Raw genomic sequence first — 14,143 nt, forward strand, 5'->3', positions numbered from 1 at the left:
AGTTGGGCCTCATTAGGAACCTGGCAATGGGATGTGCAATATTAGCCAAGTTGGAAGTCCTTCAGATCTTGCCCTGACGCATTCCAGAGATGCCAGGGTCTCCAGCACTTCTGGATGCTGTCTCACAGTGCAGGGTGAGCAGGCCCTCAGCCACACCCACAGCTCGCCAGGCCGCCACACAGGTTAGCCTTGTCTGCTGGCAACCGTGATTTGATTTTGCTTCATTTGTGGAAAACATGAATAAGGCTGAGAAAATCAGAGCTCTCAGAAATATTGTTGAGGATTCTGGAAACCTGGCTTTGTTATCTGTTTAAGAAGACAAGATAAAATAGATTATTCCCACTAATTCAAAATCTCTTCTTATTGAGTTTTGTATGCATGTTCTCTGAGTAATGGGGAGAGACAGAAGCCGTGACATTCCAATCTCAATCATTATGAACACCAAAGAAAAAGATTCTTTGATGTACAAATTCATGGAAAATAATGAAAGCTGGAACATACTGAGTAGGGCTTTGATAGAAATGAGATGCTTAAAAGGGCCACACAGGCAAACATAGTCGTCCCTCAGTATCTGCGGGGGGCAGGGGCATCAATGCCAAGGCCACCACCTCCAGGATGTCCAAATCCTCAGATGCTCAACTCCCTAACATAAGAGGCGGTGGTGTTGGTGTGTAACCTATGCACACCCTCCCACATACTTTAAATCATCTCTAGGTGACTTACAATACCCAAAACCATGTAAATACTATGGAAAGAGTTCTTCTATTTTATTAGGGAATGATATCAAGGTAAAAAGTGTGCACATGTTCAGTGCAGACACAATTTTTTAAAAGATTTATTTACTTGGCCGGCACCGTGGCTCACTTGGCTAATCCTCCACCTGTGGTACCAGCACCCTGGGTTATAGTCCCGGTTGCTCCTCTTCCAGTCCAGCTCTCTGATGTGGCCTAGGAGGGCAGTGGAGGATGGCCCAAATGCTTGGGTCCCTGCACCCGCATGGGAGACTGGGAGGAAGCACCCAGCTCCTGGCTTCAGATCAGCGCAGCACCAGCCGTGGTGGCCATTAGGGGAGTGAGCCAACAGAAGGAAGACCTTTCTCTCTGTCTCTCTCACTGTCTATAACCCTCTCTCTGTCTCTCTCTCTCTCTCTCTCACTGTCTAACTCTGCCTGTCAAAAAATTTAAAAAAAGATTTATTTACTTGAAAGGCAATTACACAGAGGGAAAGGGAGAGAGAGAGAGGGCGAGCGCATGTGAGAGCAAGAGAGCGAGAATGAATCTTCCGTCCACTGGTTCCCCAAAAGGCCACAATAGCCAAGGCTGGGCCAAGCTGAAGCCAGGAGCCAGGAGCTCCTTCCTGAACCCACATGGGTTCAGGGGCCCAAGCACTTGGGCCATCCTCCACTGCTTTCCCAGGCTCATTAGCAGGGAGTTGGATCAGAAGTGGAGCAACCAGAACTCGGACTGGCACCCATATGAGATGCTGGCGTCACAGGCAGTGGCTTAACCCATTGTGCTACAACACTGTCCTCTAGATACAATTTTTTAAAATATATTTTCCATCCATAGCTGGTGAATCCATGGACATGGAACCCATGGACATCGAGGACCACTGTACTCAGCTTCGGACCCTTAAACCAGGGGGAGAAAAGTCGCACAGCCATGCAGGGGCCCCGTTCTGGTCGTGAAGGGCAGAGGCTGGCGTCCACTCCACTGCAGTCCTGCACAGGAGCTACCACACTTGCCCAGGCCATGCCTCCCCACAGTGGGCCTGGCATGCTTTCTGGATGACAAATCCTGGGAGACCTCCTGTCTCCTTTCCCCGCATCAGACAGGCGAGTTAACTCCAAGGCCCGGTTCCTGCAGAGAGCCCTCCTTGGCACGTTTGCCACAGTTGAATCCATACTGATTTGGCTTTCTTTTTTATCTTGGATTTGCATTATGCTCATGGAAGACGCTCCTGTCATCCCAGAATGTTGACACATCAACATGATGGTGTGTTTACGATCTGGGCCCCACCGTTTGTAATTAGTCTGTTCCATGGTGCCTTTTAAAGAAAGTAAAAGTTTGTTTTTCTCTTCCCACCAGACTGCTAAACTTGGAATTATGTCTTGGACATAGGCACGTTTTGAATGGCTCGTACTGAAATTCACTTGACTTGCATGTAAAGGCGAAGGGGGTCGTGTTTGCCTCAGGAGGCCGTGGCAGCCTCGTCCCTCCCAGTGTCAGTGGCCCGTTAGTAAAACCCAGCCTGGTGGCTGACCACAGAGTCTCGCACATTACAGTTACGTGGACAGAGTTAGCCGACTGCATGGAATCCAACAGCTTCACAAGACTGAGCGACTGTCCTTCCCTCCCCTCCCAGTTCATCAAAACCAAAGCCCCATTTTACAAGCAAAGCTGGAGCCTTGATTTTCATATGGGTTCTCTGAAATCCAGAGATTTGGATGAAGTAGCGTAAAAGCCATGCCAGATTTAACCAAAGCAGCCTTGCCAAGTGCACACACGGCTTCACCAGAGTCCCAGCGTGGCACCTGGGCTCCGCCTGCTTAGCCCCAGGGAAGTGACTCCTGGGGACGTCGGACCTCAGGGCCTGGGGCTTCTCCCCGCCGGGCCCCTCCTCAAAGCCTGCAAGCTTCAAGGCTGTCATTTGGGATGCTAGACAGGACTCAGAGACATGTGCATGCCTGATGCTGTGCCGTGGGGAGAGGAGCAACGCTTCCCATTCGTTAACGGACAAAGGAGAGAACACGAGTGGGCTGGGTATAAAGACGCAAATGTAAACAAGACTGGTTTGATAGGGGAAGTAAAAATGACCTCTCCCCCATACTAATTACAATCCATGCCTTGCAGGGCCCACAGCCTGTCACCTACAGATCACCAGGCCGCCTTCTACCTGGCTCTGCAGCTTGCCATCTCCAGGCAGGTCAGTTCCTCAAGTGTCCCCTGCACGTGGCCGTGCTCCGTGTCCATCCGACTGCTTCTCCTGCCCCGACGGAGGAGCGCTCACCAGAGGCTGGCTTGCAGCCGGATGTCCTCCAAGGATGCTGACCCCTCTCCGCTGTGTCTGGGAGGCTCAAGCATTGGCTGTGAAGACACAGGGGCTCCAGCCTCCGCTTTTGGATTTTAAGTCCAGAACTGGGGTGGGCCCAACCTGGGGTCAGCTGGTGACAGGGAGGGCAGCGCAGGAGCTATCCACCAGCCTTTGTCCCCACCAACAGGAGTGGGGGAGCAGAGCCCATTGCAGAGGTGCAAGATGGGGATTTGGTCAGTTGTTGGGGCCTGGCAGTCGTCAGGGTATTAGTCATTGACTGAAGATGCCAGTGGGTACAGACAAGAAATCAGGCTTTTTCCAGTCCACGGAACACAGGAACAAAATCACACACAGTGGCCATGTGAGGTAGGAGACTCAAGAGTATTCTCCTTGCTGGAAGGGCAAGCTTTGCTGGACTTCATCGTCCCCCAGGAAATTTCCGGAAGCTGCCTTGGCCATTCGTGAACAGTCCTGTCCACTCCCAGCTACTTTGGAACTCCAGCCACTTGGCCTGCCCACCAGGTGCAAGACACTGGTGGTGACCCCAGCATCACCCTGAATGCTGAGCAAGAGGGTGAGGCAGAGGTCAGCTCCTCAGACGAGCCATTCCCTGGGTCTGACTTCCAGCTGCTGGGAGTGGTAGGAAGAGTGGCTCCCATTGACAGGCTGGACACTGAAGAAACCAAGATGCCTTCCCCCCATAGAAGCGGCAACAGGTGTGGGCTGACGGCTGACCCTCTGGGCCCCTTCACTGGGAACTTTGCTCCCCTCGTCCCTGAAGGGCCTTCTGGTGGCAGCCTGGACTCCCCCTGCCCTTACCCAGCTCTGTGCAGTGTCCACCTCGCTCTCTGGGCTTGGGGAGCCCTGCTCATCACTTTGCCCTGGCACTTGGAACACTGACGTGTGGTCAGCATTCAGTAGCACTCACTGAATGAGGGAACCAGCTTCAAATTCCTTCAAGTCAGCTGTCCCTTCCAGATACCATTTTGAGCTCCGTATCAGTTTGTCCCTGATTGCTCTGGCCATCCCTGCCTTCAAACCTTCTCCGTGACAGCAGGCTGAGTGCCATCCACGCGGCCGCTCGTCTCCCTGGGGAGTGGATAAGCCGGTGGAGCCTTGTCGGTGCAGCCACGGCCTTTACGGCATCAAAACGGCAGAGCTCTGAGCAGTGTTTCCCTGTTGACCCGGGCAGAGGTTGTGACCGTCTTGTCCTCAGAGCCTTTGCATTTGACCAGCAGAGCACGGGGAGGAGCCGGAAGATCCGGAGTTGCACTTGGTAGCTGGGTGGCCCTGCACCTCTGCACTTCCGCTTCCTCTCTGTGAACAAAGGGTGGGGCCAGATCATCTCGCTTCCGGCTCTGATCAGGTTCAAAACAGAAAGCCCCCGTAAGCAGCATTTATAACCCAAATCCATCAAGAGGGAACGAAAACTGTAGGAAAGGGGAAGAGAAGTCACATCTTTCTACAAAGGGGTACAGTTACTGAGGGTTTGGGAAAAGGCCAGAGTGCTAAGAGGCCCCTTGCACAGGGCTGGAGTTGGAGGTGAGACAGGAAGGGGTGAGTTCTGATTCTCCCTCGTCACTGTCAAGCCTGCAGGGCCCCAGGGTTGTCAGCCCCTGCGCTTGGGTGATTTTGAAGAGTCTTACATTGTAAGGTTCAGGTGTATCCGTTCCTACTTGAATTTGGGGACATCCGTTTTATATGTGACATTTTAGTTTGTTCCAAAGATTAAGTTATTTTGGGTTGTAGTTTGGAAATGTGGGGTTTATTTGCTTATTTCTTTGATGTCTAATGCAGACCCAGGACAAAGGAACCAAGAAAGAACCTGGGGCTCTGATGGTTTGGAGAGCTGTGTTGAAGGCTTTGTGACTTACTGAGCACTTTAATTTCAGTAATGTTTTTTTAAAAAATGAGAAGAGTTCAGCTAAGGCAGCTTCATTCCCCTAAAAACCCCTGGCAAGTTCTGTGCATCTCCATATGCAGCGAAATCATCTTGGGCATAATCAAAAGTAGATCCGTTTTTGGAAAAAATGAGAAATGTTTATTTGGGGAGAAAAAGGAGCTCTGGTATTGGCAGTTATATAGAGAAAGGGGTCTCTCGTATCACTTCATCAGTCAGAGGCTCCGCAGCGAGCAGGCGTCTGTTTTCCTGTTTGTGGTGAACGTCCTGGGGCTGCCATAAAGGCTTGGCTTCCAAAGCGAATGTGTCACAATATGAAACAACTCTTGGTGTTTACAGAGTCCCTTATCCAAATGATGAGCTCTTCCTTGTGTTTCTGTGGCTGCAGGTGTGTGTGTGTGTGTGTGTGTGTGTGGTGTTTTCAAATTCCTTTTTTGTGCTTTTGTTCTAATTCAGATACCGGAGGCTTTGGGGTACGTCCGCCAAGCCCTTCAACTTCAGGGGGATGATGCCAACTCCCTGCACCTGCTCGCCCTCCTCCTGTCGGCACAAAAGCACTACCACGACGCCCTGAACATCATCGACATGGCCCTGAGCGAATATCCAGAGAATTTTATGTGAGTGACCCTGAGCTTTTGTCTTCCGTAGCTCGGAAGTTGCTTCTCCCTTCCTCCTCGCCGGCCCCTGTCCCCCATCCTCTCCAATCTAGTTTAAATCCTTCATGAACATCCTCTTTCCTCCTGGTTTTTCCTGATATTGAAAAACAGACTCACTCTGCTCGGTCGTCTTTGTGGAGTTAAAATATTACTCCGTCCACTCCTTCCCCATGAGAGCCCGTGGGACACACGAGACGATTTTAGATGGATTGTGGATGAACATTTTTTATTTTAGTCATGAAAAAAAAAAAGTGCATATCAACAGTGCATGTAACAATGTATTGCTTGGGAGAGACTTAAGACTTTTTAGAATGAGTTGTTTTCATGTCAGTTTAAAGAAAAACATGAAGCAAATGCTAATTCCCATATAGTTGGAGATGGCAAAAGTGATGTGAAACCACGCCAGTGGCTTAAACATGGAGCCTGTTGTTCTGTAGCTTGTGTGTCTGGTGTTACCAAGGCTTTCACGGGCTCTGGGTGATTATTCTGTTTTAGGCAGCTTTCAGCAACAGACTTTACTGCTTTGTGCATTAGTTTAATTCTCTGGGAAGTGGGATTCCTTACTTTAACCTCTATTTGCATATAGCATTGCAACGATCATTGTCAGCTGTCATATGCTTGACTTGTCTACTGTTCATCACGTCGGTCCTCTGAGTCACATTTTGATTGAATCCATGAATTTGGAATTTGCTAGGCTTTTTTGAGGACTTTGTCTTTTGGGCTTCTGGGCTACCATTTGATCTTCAGCAGTAGTAGCTTAGTAACCAGTACACAATGGCCAGAAATAGGAAACACTCCTGCGGGCTGGAAGCTTCTAATTGTCTGCATAGCTGCAGGGTCAGTGATGAGGCAGGGGAGGCTTGGGGCACGGGACGAGGGAAGGAATGCAGAAGGTGGCCGCGGCAACCTCGGAGTGGATGGGCTCTGGCTCAGCTCTGGCTCGCTTGCTCTCTGCCTTGTCATCTCCCTGCGGTTGTAATCAGTGCTTGGAAAAGTGGTTCACACATTCCGTTACAGACTTCTCTTTGTCTTCAGATGAAATGCTCAGAACCCTTGTGACGGTGCAGGAGCCCCCTGGCTTGGGTTCAGCTCTTTATGCAGAGTGAATTCAAGAGCTTTGCTGCAGTGTTTTCCCCCTTGCAGATCTCAAACTTGCTCATTGGCTCACGCGCACACCGAATACGCTTCCCCAGCTCTGCAGCCTCCAGTCAGCTAAAACACTTTGAAATATTTGGGTTTTTTTTTTTTTTTTTTTTAACCTTTCAGTAAAGTGCAGCCCGATAGAATTGAAGACAGTTTCTCCCATTAGTACTTACGGTAAAGTGCTCTTCCCGCTTCCCACCCCACAGCACACACTCCTTTGTTGGGTGTTAGACCTCAGTCTGCGGTTTCTGCTGCTGTAGCCCAGGGTGGCCTCAGAGGAAGCTTCCTGGAGGAATAGGCACACCACGCAGGAGCCGTAGAGAGTGGTGGCTGATACGGTAACAGCTCCGAGTGACAGCGGCTGACAGCCTTTTCCTGTAGTGGAAGGAGGACCAGCAGCGGAGACATTGTGAGGAACGGAGCCTGTTATTTCGTGTTATGGCAGAAGCACAAGGCAGCAGGTCTGAGAGCCGCCGTGGCTTGTGTGCTCTTCACATATTTGTGTTTCCTCCTCTGTGATGAGAAACTTCTTCTGAAGCATCCTTTAGTAAAAGTGGTCCCCAGATCCCATGGTCTCTTACCTGTCAACACCAAGCTAAACTTGGGCGACTGCTGTGTCGTGTTGTCTGTGACAAGCCCGTCTCATGCAGACTACACCCCGTGTGTCCCCCAGCCACACCCACCACGGACGAGCACGTGGTCAATGTTGCTGCAGGACCTGCTAACTAGCAGCAAAAACCCTTTGCCATTAGGGTCAGTGCCGCCCACCTGTTGAACAGTTTTCAGACAGCTGAAGGCCCTCTTGGAGCGGCTGGTCCCTCCAGCACCTCTCATCCTGCTGTCACCATGGGATGAATAAAAAAGTCGATGTAGAAGTCCTTTGAAAAAGCCCACCAGGGAGCAAGCAGTTCTGAGCTCGGAGGTGCCTTCTCAGCTCTTCTGTCCCCCTCAGCCCTCGGGAAGCACTTCCGAACCGTAGGGAGCCTGTCTGCAGGGAACACGGAACTAAGCTCACTGCTCCGGAGAAGCAGCCGGTGTCTGGGGTGTTCCGGGGTCAGTTCTGCGCGGGAGGAAAGGACCAGGGACTGGTGAAGAGCCCGGCCTTAGGTTCAGACAGACCTGGTGTGGGTCTCCAGATTCTCCAGAACCAGCCGCTGTCCCCTGAGTCTCCTCTGCTCATTTGCAGACAAATGTGACAAATGTGAGTGATGACATACCTATCTCAGAGGGTGCTTGTAAGAATTGATTTAGCTCATGTCCTTGAAGGCATTCGTTCCTGGTAATCACTCAGTGATTGGTAGGAATTCATATTACTACTATGGTAGTGTTTTCAAATACATGATATTTTAGCATCCATTAAAATTATTGTTTTTAAATATTGACTAGAAACAAAAGAATGGGTTTTTTTAATAGCAGCTTTATGTAGCTCTGTATTCGTAGCCTGACTTTTTTTTTTTTAAGATTTTATTTATTTATTTACTTGAGAGGTAGAGTCACAGACAGAGGGAGAGACAGAGAAAAAGGTCTTCCATCCACTGATTCACTCACCAAATTTCCACAATGGCTAGAGCTGGCCACATCTGAAGCCAGGAGCCAGAAGCCTCCTCCAGATCTCCCACGTGGGTGCAGGGGCCCAAGGACTTGGGCCATCGTCCACTGCTATCCCAGGCCATAGCAGAGAGCTGGATCAGAAGAGGAGCAGCCCGGACCAGAATCAGTGCTCATGTGAGATGCCAGTGCTGCAGGAGGAGGCTTAGCCCACTGCACTGCAGCACCCCCCGCCCCCCGCAAGAATGTCTGTTACGTACATATAAAACAGAGAGTGGGCTTTCACTCCAGCAGCTAAGACACCCACATCCCACGTTAGGGGGCCTGGGACCGATTCCCAGCCTCAGTCCCTTCCTCCAGCTAACGCAGGCCGCCAGAGGCAAGGCCGATAGCCCAGGTGACCGAGTTCCTGCCACCCCCGTGGGAGGCCTGGACGGCCTCGTGGCTCCCACCTTCAGCCCCTGCCCCACCCCAGTCCCAGCCTTGTTCCAACCCCAGCCATCTGGAGAGTGGGCATTTAGACAGTGAACTAGTGGATGGTAATATAATCATGCTCGCTCTCTCTCTCTGCCTCATAAATGCTTAAAACGTCAATAATACAACTAAGAATGTATACCTAATTCTTAGCTTAAGAAAAAACATTAATATTGCTTGTGAATTTTCTGTGTATATTTATATGTATACAATTCATGTGTATTTATATATTTTCCTGTGTATATTTATTTCTACATGTTCATATGTATATATGTGTTTTCTGTATAGTTCTATTAATTTCTTCCCTATCTTTGTCCCTTTGCCTCTCACCTGACAGGTTAATCACTCTTCTAAGTTTGGTAGTGATCACTCTCATATTTCTATAGCATATATGTTTGTATACCTAAAAAATTGAATTTTACATAATTTTTAATTGTAAATTTTTAAATTAAATTTTTAAAATAAGTTAAAATATGTAAATTTTACATATTTTTTTAAAAATATGTCTTTCTGTGACTTGGTTTCATTGCTTAACGTAATGTTCCTGAGGTTCATCCCTGTTGCATATAGCAGTTCGCTCATTCATTCACGCTAGAGAGTAGTGTTTGATTATTTAAATATACTGAGACCCAGCTGTCTTCAGGTCTGGGCTGTTATGAACAATGCTGCTGTAAATATTCTTGCGCAGGTCTTCTGGACATGTTCGAGAATTTCTCCAGGTGTATGTCTAGGAGTGAAATTGTTAGGTCATAGGATATGTGCATCTTCAACTTTATCCAGTCATTCCAAACTGTTCCCCAAAACACTTGTGTCAGTCTGCACTCCCACCAGCAGAGCCAGAGCCCCTGTGGCCCCATGGAACAATTCTTAGGGTTGCCACGTTGACCACGCGGTTGCAGGCTGATACCACCTTGTGAGCTAGAGTTGCATGTCCCTCACTACTCATAAGGATTTGTTTCTTGGCTATGTAGTTTTTCTCTTTTCTGAGTATGTGTAGAGGTCCTTCCTCTTTTCTAATTGAGTCGTCTTTTTCTTACTAATTTCTAAGATTCCTTTATATGCTGTGGCTACAAGTCCTGTTGTTGGTTGTATATATTGCAAGATTCTTCTCCTAATTTGTGGTCTGTCTTTGCTTTCTTTTAATGCTGTCTTTTGATGAATAAAAGTTCCCCACTTTAAAGCACTTGGATTTGTCGTTCACTTCCTCTACGGATGGCACGTTCTGTGTCTGGTTTAGGAAACCTTTTCCTTTCTAAAAGTTATGAAGATCATCACCCCATTTACCTTCTAAAAGCTCTCGTGTGTTCTCTTCCAAACTTGGATCTGGGAGTCCACCTGGAGTCCATTGCTTGGGGTGTGTTTGGTGGGCAGGATCCATCATAAACCAACCCCCACCTCCACCACCATGCACGGATACCCAGCATCCCATAATTGAGAAGCTTTCTGCTTGGCTCCATTGATCCCAGTGCCCGTTCTTGTGCGACTGCCACACTTTGGTCCCCAGCAGCTGTCTCACATGGGAGCCCCTCCCTGGATCTGATTCTTCTAGAGTACATGGCTAATCTCAGGTCACTCACATAAATTTTCAAGTCAGCCTGTCAGATTCCATCCAAAAATTAAAATCTGTTGAGATTTTGGCTGAAATTACACTTAATGTAATACCTTAATTTGGGAGAATTAGATATTGATGACAGTGGGTTTTCTAATTCTCTCTGACTGCAAGGATTATGGTTTCAAAAAGTATTTTTATAAAGCTTCACAGTTTTTGTGAAGGTTTTGCTTGTTTATTTTACCAAATTTATTTCATATGGAGTCAATTTACTAATTTTTAAATAGAATTTTGCATTGATGTTTGTGTGTGAAATACATCTGCAATTTTCCTTTCTCTTTATATTCTTACCAGACTTTGGCATCAAGGTTAGGCCTATTTCATAAAATGAGTTGAAATGGTTCTTTCTTTCTTTGCATACTTTGAAATAATTTGTGTAATGACAGAATTATTCCTAGAATACTAAGTTTTAGTAGAATTCACCAATAAAACCATGTGGGGCTGTTCTTTTTTCTTGGGAAAAAGTTCTGATGCTTTTAAAAAAATTATTGTAGGATATGCAAGTTTTCTGTTTCTCATTTTAGTAAGCTAAGTATATGCATTTGTAAGCTATAATATATAATATCTGTTTTTATATATGATCTGTTCATTCCATCTAAATTTAAAATTTTATTGACATAATATTGTTCATAAAGTGTTTCATTTGTTGTCACACATCATCTGTTGTTAAGCCTTTTCATTCCTAATAAGATTTAATGTGCCTTTTCTTTTTCTTGAACTTTTTTTTTTTTTTTTTTTTGGACAGAGTGGATAGTGAGAGAGAGAGAGACAGAGAGAAAGGTCTTCCTTTGCCATTGATTCACCCTCCAATGGCCACCGTGGCCAGCGCATTGCAGCCCGCGCACTGCACTGATCTGAAGGCAGGAGCCAGGTGCTTCTCCTGGTCTCCCATGGGGTGCAGGGCCCAAGCACTTGGGCCATCCTCCACTGCACTCCCAGGCCACAGCAGAGAGCTGGCCTGGAAGAGGGGCAACCGGGACAGAATCGGCGCCCTGACCGGGGCTAGAACCCCGTGTGCCGGCGCCACAGGCAGAGGATTAGCCTATTGAGCCAGGGCGCAGGCCATCTTGAACATTCTTGACAGAGATTTGTGGCATTGATCTTACTAAATCACTTTTTTTTTGGTCATCTCAATTGTATATTTTCTCTTTCCTAAATTTTTGTTCTTATTTCACTCCCTGTCTTTGTTTGCTTTGTTTTATTTTGTTTACCTTCTTAATCTTTGACGTTGGGTGTTGGGTTCATTAGTTTTTTTTGCCTTTCTTATTTTCTGACATCAGTGTTTTAAGACTAAAAATTTCCCTCTCTAAGTACTGCTTTGGCTGTAAACCCCAAATTTCAATATGTGAGATTTTATTGTTTAGCTCTAAATATTTTTAAATTTCTGTTATTCTTTTTTGGCCCATTAGTTGTTGTAGAATGTTTTGTGATTGTCAAATATTTGAGTTGTTTCAACTTGTCTTTTGTTAAAGATATTTAACTTCATGGACTTGTATTACACTCGTAATATACATAAATTTGAAATTGAATTTGTTTTATGGCTCAGCATGAGGCCAGTTCTTGTAAATATTCCATTAGTGCTTGAAAAAAATGTCTTCTGCATTTGTTGGGTAAATTTTTATCTGTTTAGTTAGTTTAATGTATTTTAACTATGCTTCTTAGATCTTCATTCTTACTGATGTTTTTCATCTCCTTAATTTATCAGTTGCTGAGAGGAGGAATAGTGAAATCTACCAATAGGAGGGCACGTGGGCCCATTTCACCACATATTTATAGCAACTTTTCTTTGTATATTTTAAAGCTATGCTATTAGATGCATATAAATGTTAAATGCTAAGTCTTCTTTTGTATTCTACCCCGCACCAATATAAGGTATACAGTGAATGTAGCTTCAGTCTGTTTTACAGGATATACACATGGACATATATCTGTAATATGTGTACACATAGTATGAGTATATACAAATCTTTTGTGTGCTCACATATATAAGCTGAGAATATTTTTCCAATTCTCCTTCAACTCTCTTCTGTGTTTTAGATAATTCTGTGCTCATTCTGAATAGCTGATTGCTTTTTTAAACTCAGGATACTGGTCTTATCTGGAACATTGAGTGTATGTTCATATCCTCTAACTACTGCCATGTCTGTCTCAATGTCTACCATCTCCTTTGAGTTTTTTCTTTAGCTTTTTTCTCTTTGGTTTTTTTCATATGTTATTCTTTACTTCCCTACCTTCTAGATTGATTATGTTTTTATTAAATATTTTTTCTTTACTAATATGGAAAAGAATATTTCTCATTTGGTTGTGTTTAAGTGAGTGCCCTACAAATTGTAGTGAGTGTCTGTTGCTAACAAACTTTCCCAGTTGGTAGCTAAAGGTTTATTTGGCTTTATTCTCAGAAGAGGTTTCCAAGCTGGACATACAACTCCGGGCCTGCACATCTCGTGGCACAGTGATCTTGCACCTAACATAGTTGTTAAACACGTGGTTCATTTTCCTCTGGGCTGTTTTTAGTTACTTCCCTGGCTGAGATTTTGCGTTTTTACTGTGATGTATCAAAAGGTGGATTCTGCTCAGGACTCGTTGGGCTTTTTAAAACTGGGATGATGTTTATTTTCTTCATCATGTCTAGAAAGTTCTCATCCACTGTTTCTTCAGCTGTTACTTCTCTTCTTACAGAGAGCGTGTTGTACCTTTCATCTCAGTGTTTTGTCTATTCACATTTAGTATCTTTAGTGGTGTGCTTGGGTCTCAACATTGCTATTTCCATGTCTGTCTTATATTTTGTTGTTATTCCCTCTAAACTGCCTTCTTTTCCTGTTTAAAAAAAAAATGTGCTTTGAAATCGTTCAACTATTAGATACCTAAACAAAAAGATGACAAGTTAATATTAGCTCATTAGATATTGATTGTCTCTGACATACTGCAAATTTTTCCCAAAATAAAATTTAACACTGTGAACATTTTTGTAATGAACAGTGCTCATGTATTCTGATAGATTCACTGTCTACTATATTTGGTGTGAGAGCCTTGATCTTGCTTCCTTTGAAATACAACTTTGCAGAAATTCCCTTTGATTTACATATTTTACTTAGTGATTTTCCTCATTGGCCCAAAAAGGTAGAAGCAGATGCCAAATAATATTTAGAACCATCATCCCTCCTAAAGACAGAGAGGTAGTCTGGGGTCTAGGCTTTGGGGAGGCCCTTACACTGTATTCCTTTCTCTCTCTCTCTCTCTCTCTCTCTCTCTCCAATTTATTCATTTTATTTATTTGAAAGATAGAGAGATATAGAGAAATAGAGATCTCCTACCCTCTGGATCACTCCCTAAATGCCCATAATAGTCAGAGCTGGGCCAGGCCAAAGCCCAGAGCCTAGAACTCAGTTTGGATCTCCCGAGTGGGTGGCAGGGACCCGAGCACCTGAGCCATCGCCTGCTGCCTCCCAGAGTGTGCATTAATAGGAAGCTGGGATTAGGAGCTGAACCAGGGCTTTGAACCTGGGCACTCGAATTCAGACATGGTGCTTCTACCACTGAAATTTACTTTTAGATAAAATATTGAGGTGAGACTGACAATTCATTGTTTTTGGTCTTTGGAAAATGCGTCAGCTAATATCATACTTAGTTTGCATTTGCAAACCTTGGTGTTAATAAAATGTTAGTGTTCTGACTCAGCAAGCCTCAGACTGGCTGCCAAGGCCAGGGTTGCAGCTCCTTGCCCTGAGACACATTGTGGGAGAGTTACACAGACAGAAGAAGAGGAAGAGGGAGAGGGAG

The 14,143-nt window shown here is 45.7% G+C and overlaps 1 protein-coding gene across 4 annotated transcripts in view; it reads left to right on the forward strand.

Moving 5' to 3' along the window:
- The window catches only part of TTC7B (tetratricopeptide repeat domain 7B), a 230,798-nt gene that overhangs the window by 145,457 nt on the left and 71,198 nt on the right, over positions 1–14,143 (forward strand). For all 4 annotated transcript variants that reach the window (XM_062181833.1, XM_062181834.1, XM_062181835.1 and 1 more), the window contains exons 14-15: positions 2,853–2,925; positions 5,390–5,550. In XM_062181833.1, the coding sequence (XP_062037817.1) occupies positions 2,853–2,925; positions 5,390–5,550 (234 nt within the window). The remainder of the gene's footprint in view (positions 1–2,852; positions 2,926–5,389; positions 5,551–14,143) is intronic.

The sequence above is a fragment of the Lepus europaeus genome, chromosome 22 (assembly GCF_033115175.1).
Source record: "Lepus europaeus isolate LE1 chromosome 22, mLepTim1.pri, whole genome shotgun sequence".
Taxonomy (NCBI): domain Eukaryota; kingdom Metazoa; phylum Chordata; class Mammalia; order Lagomorpha; family Leporidae; genus Lepus; species Lepus europaeus.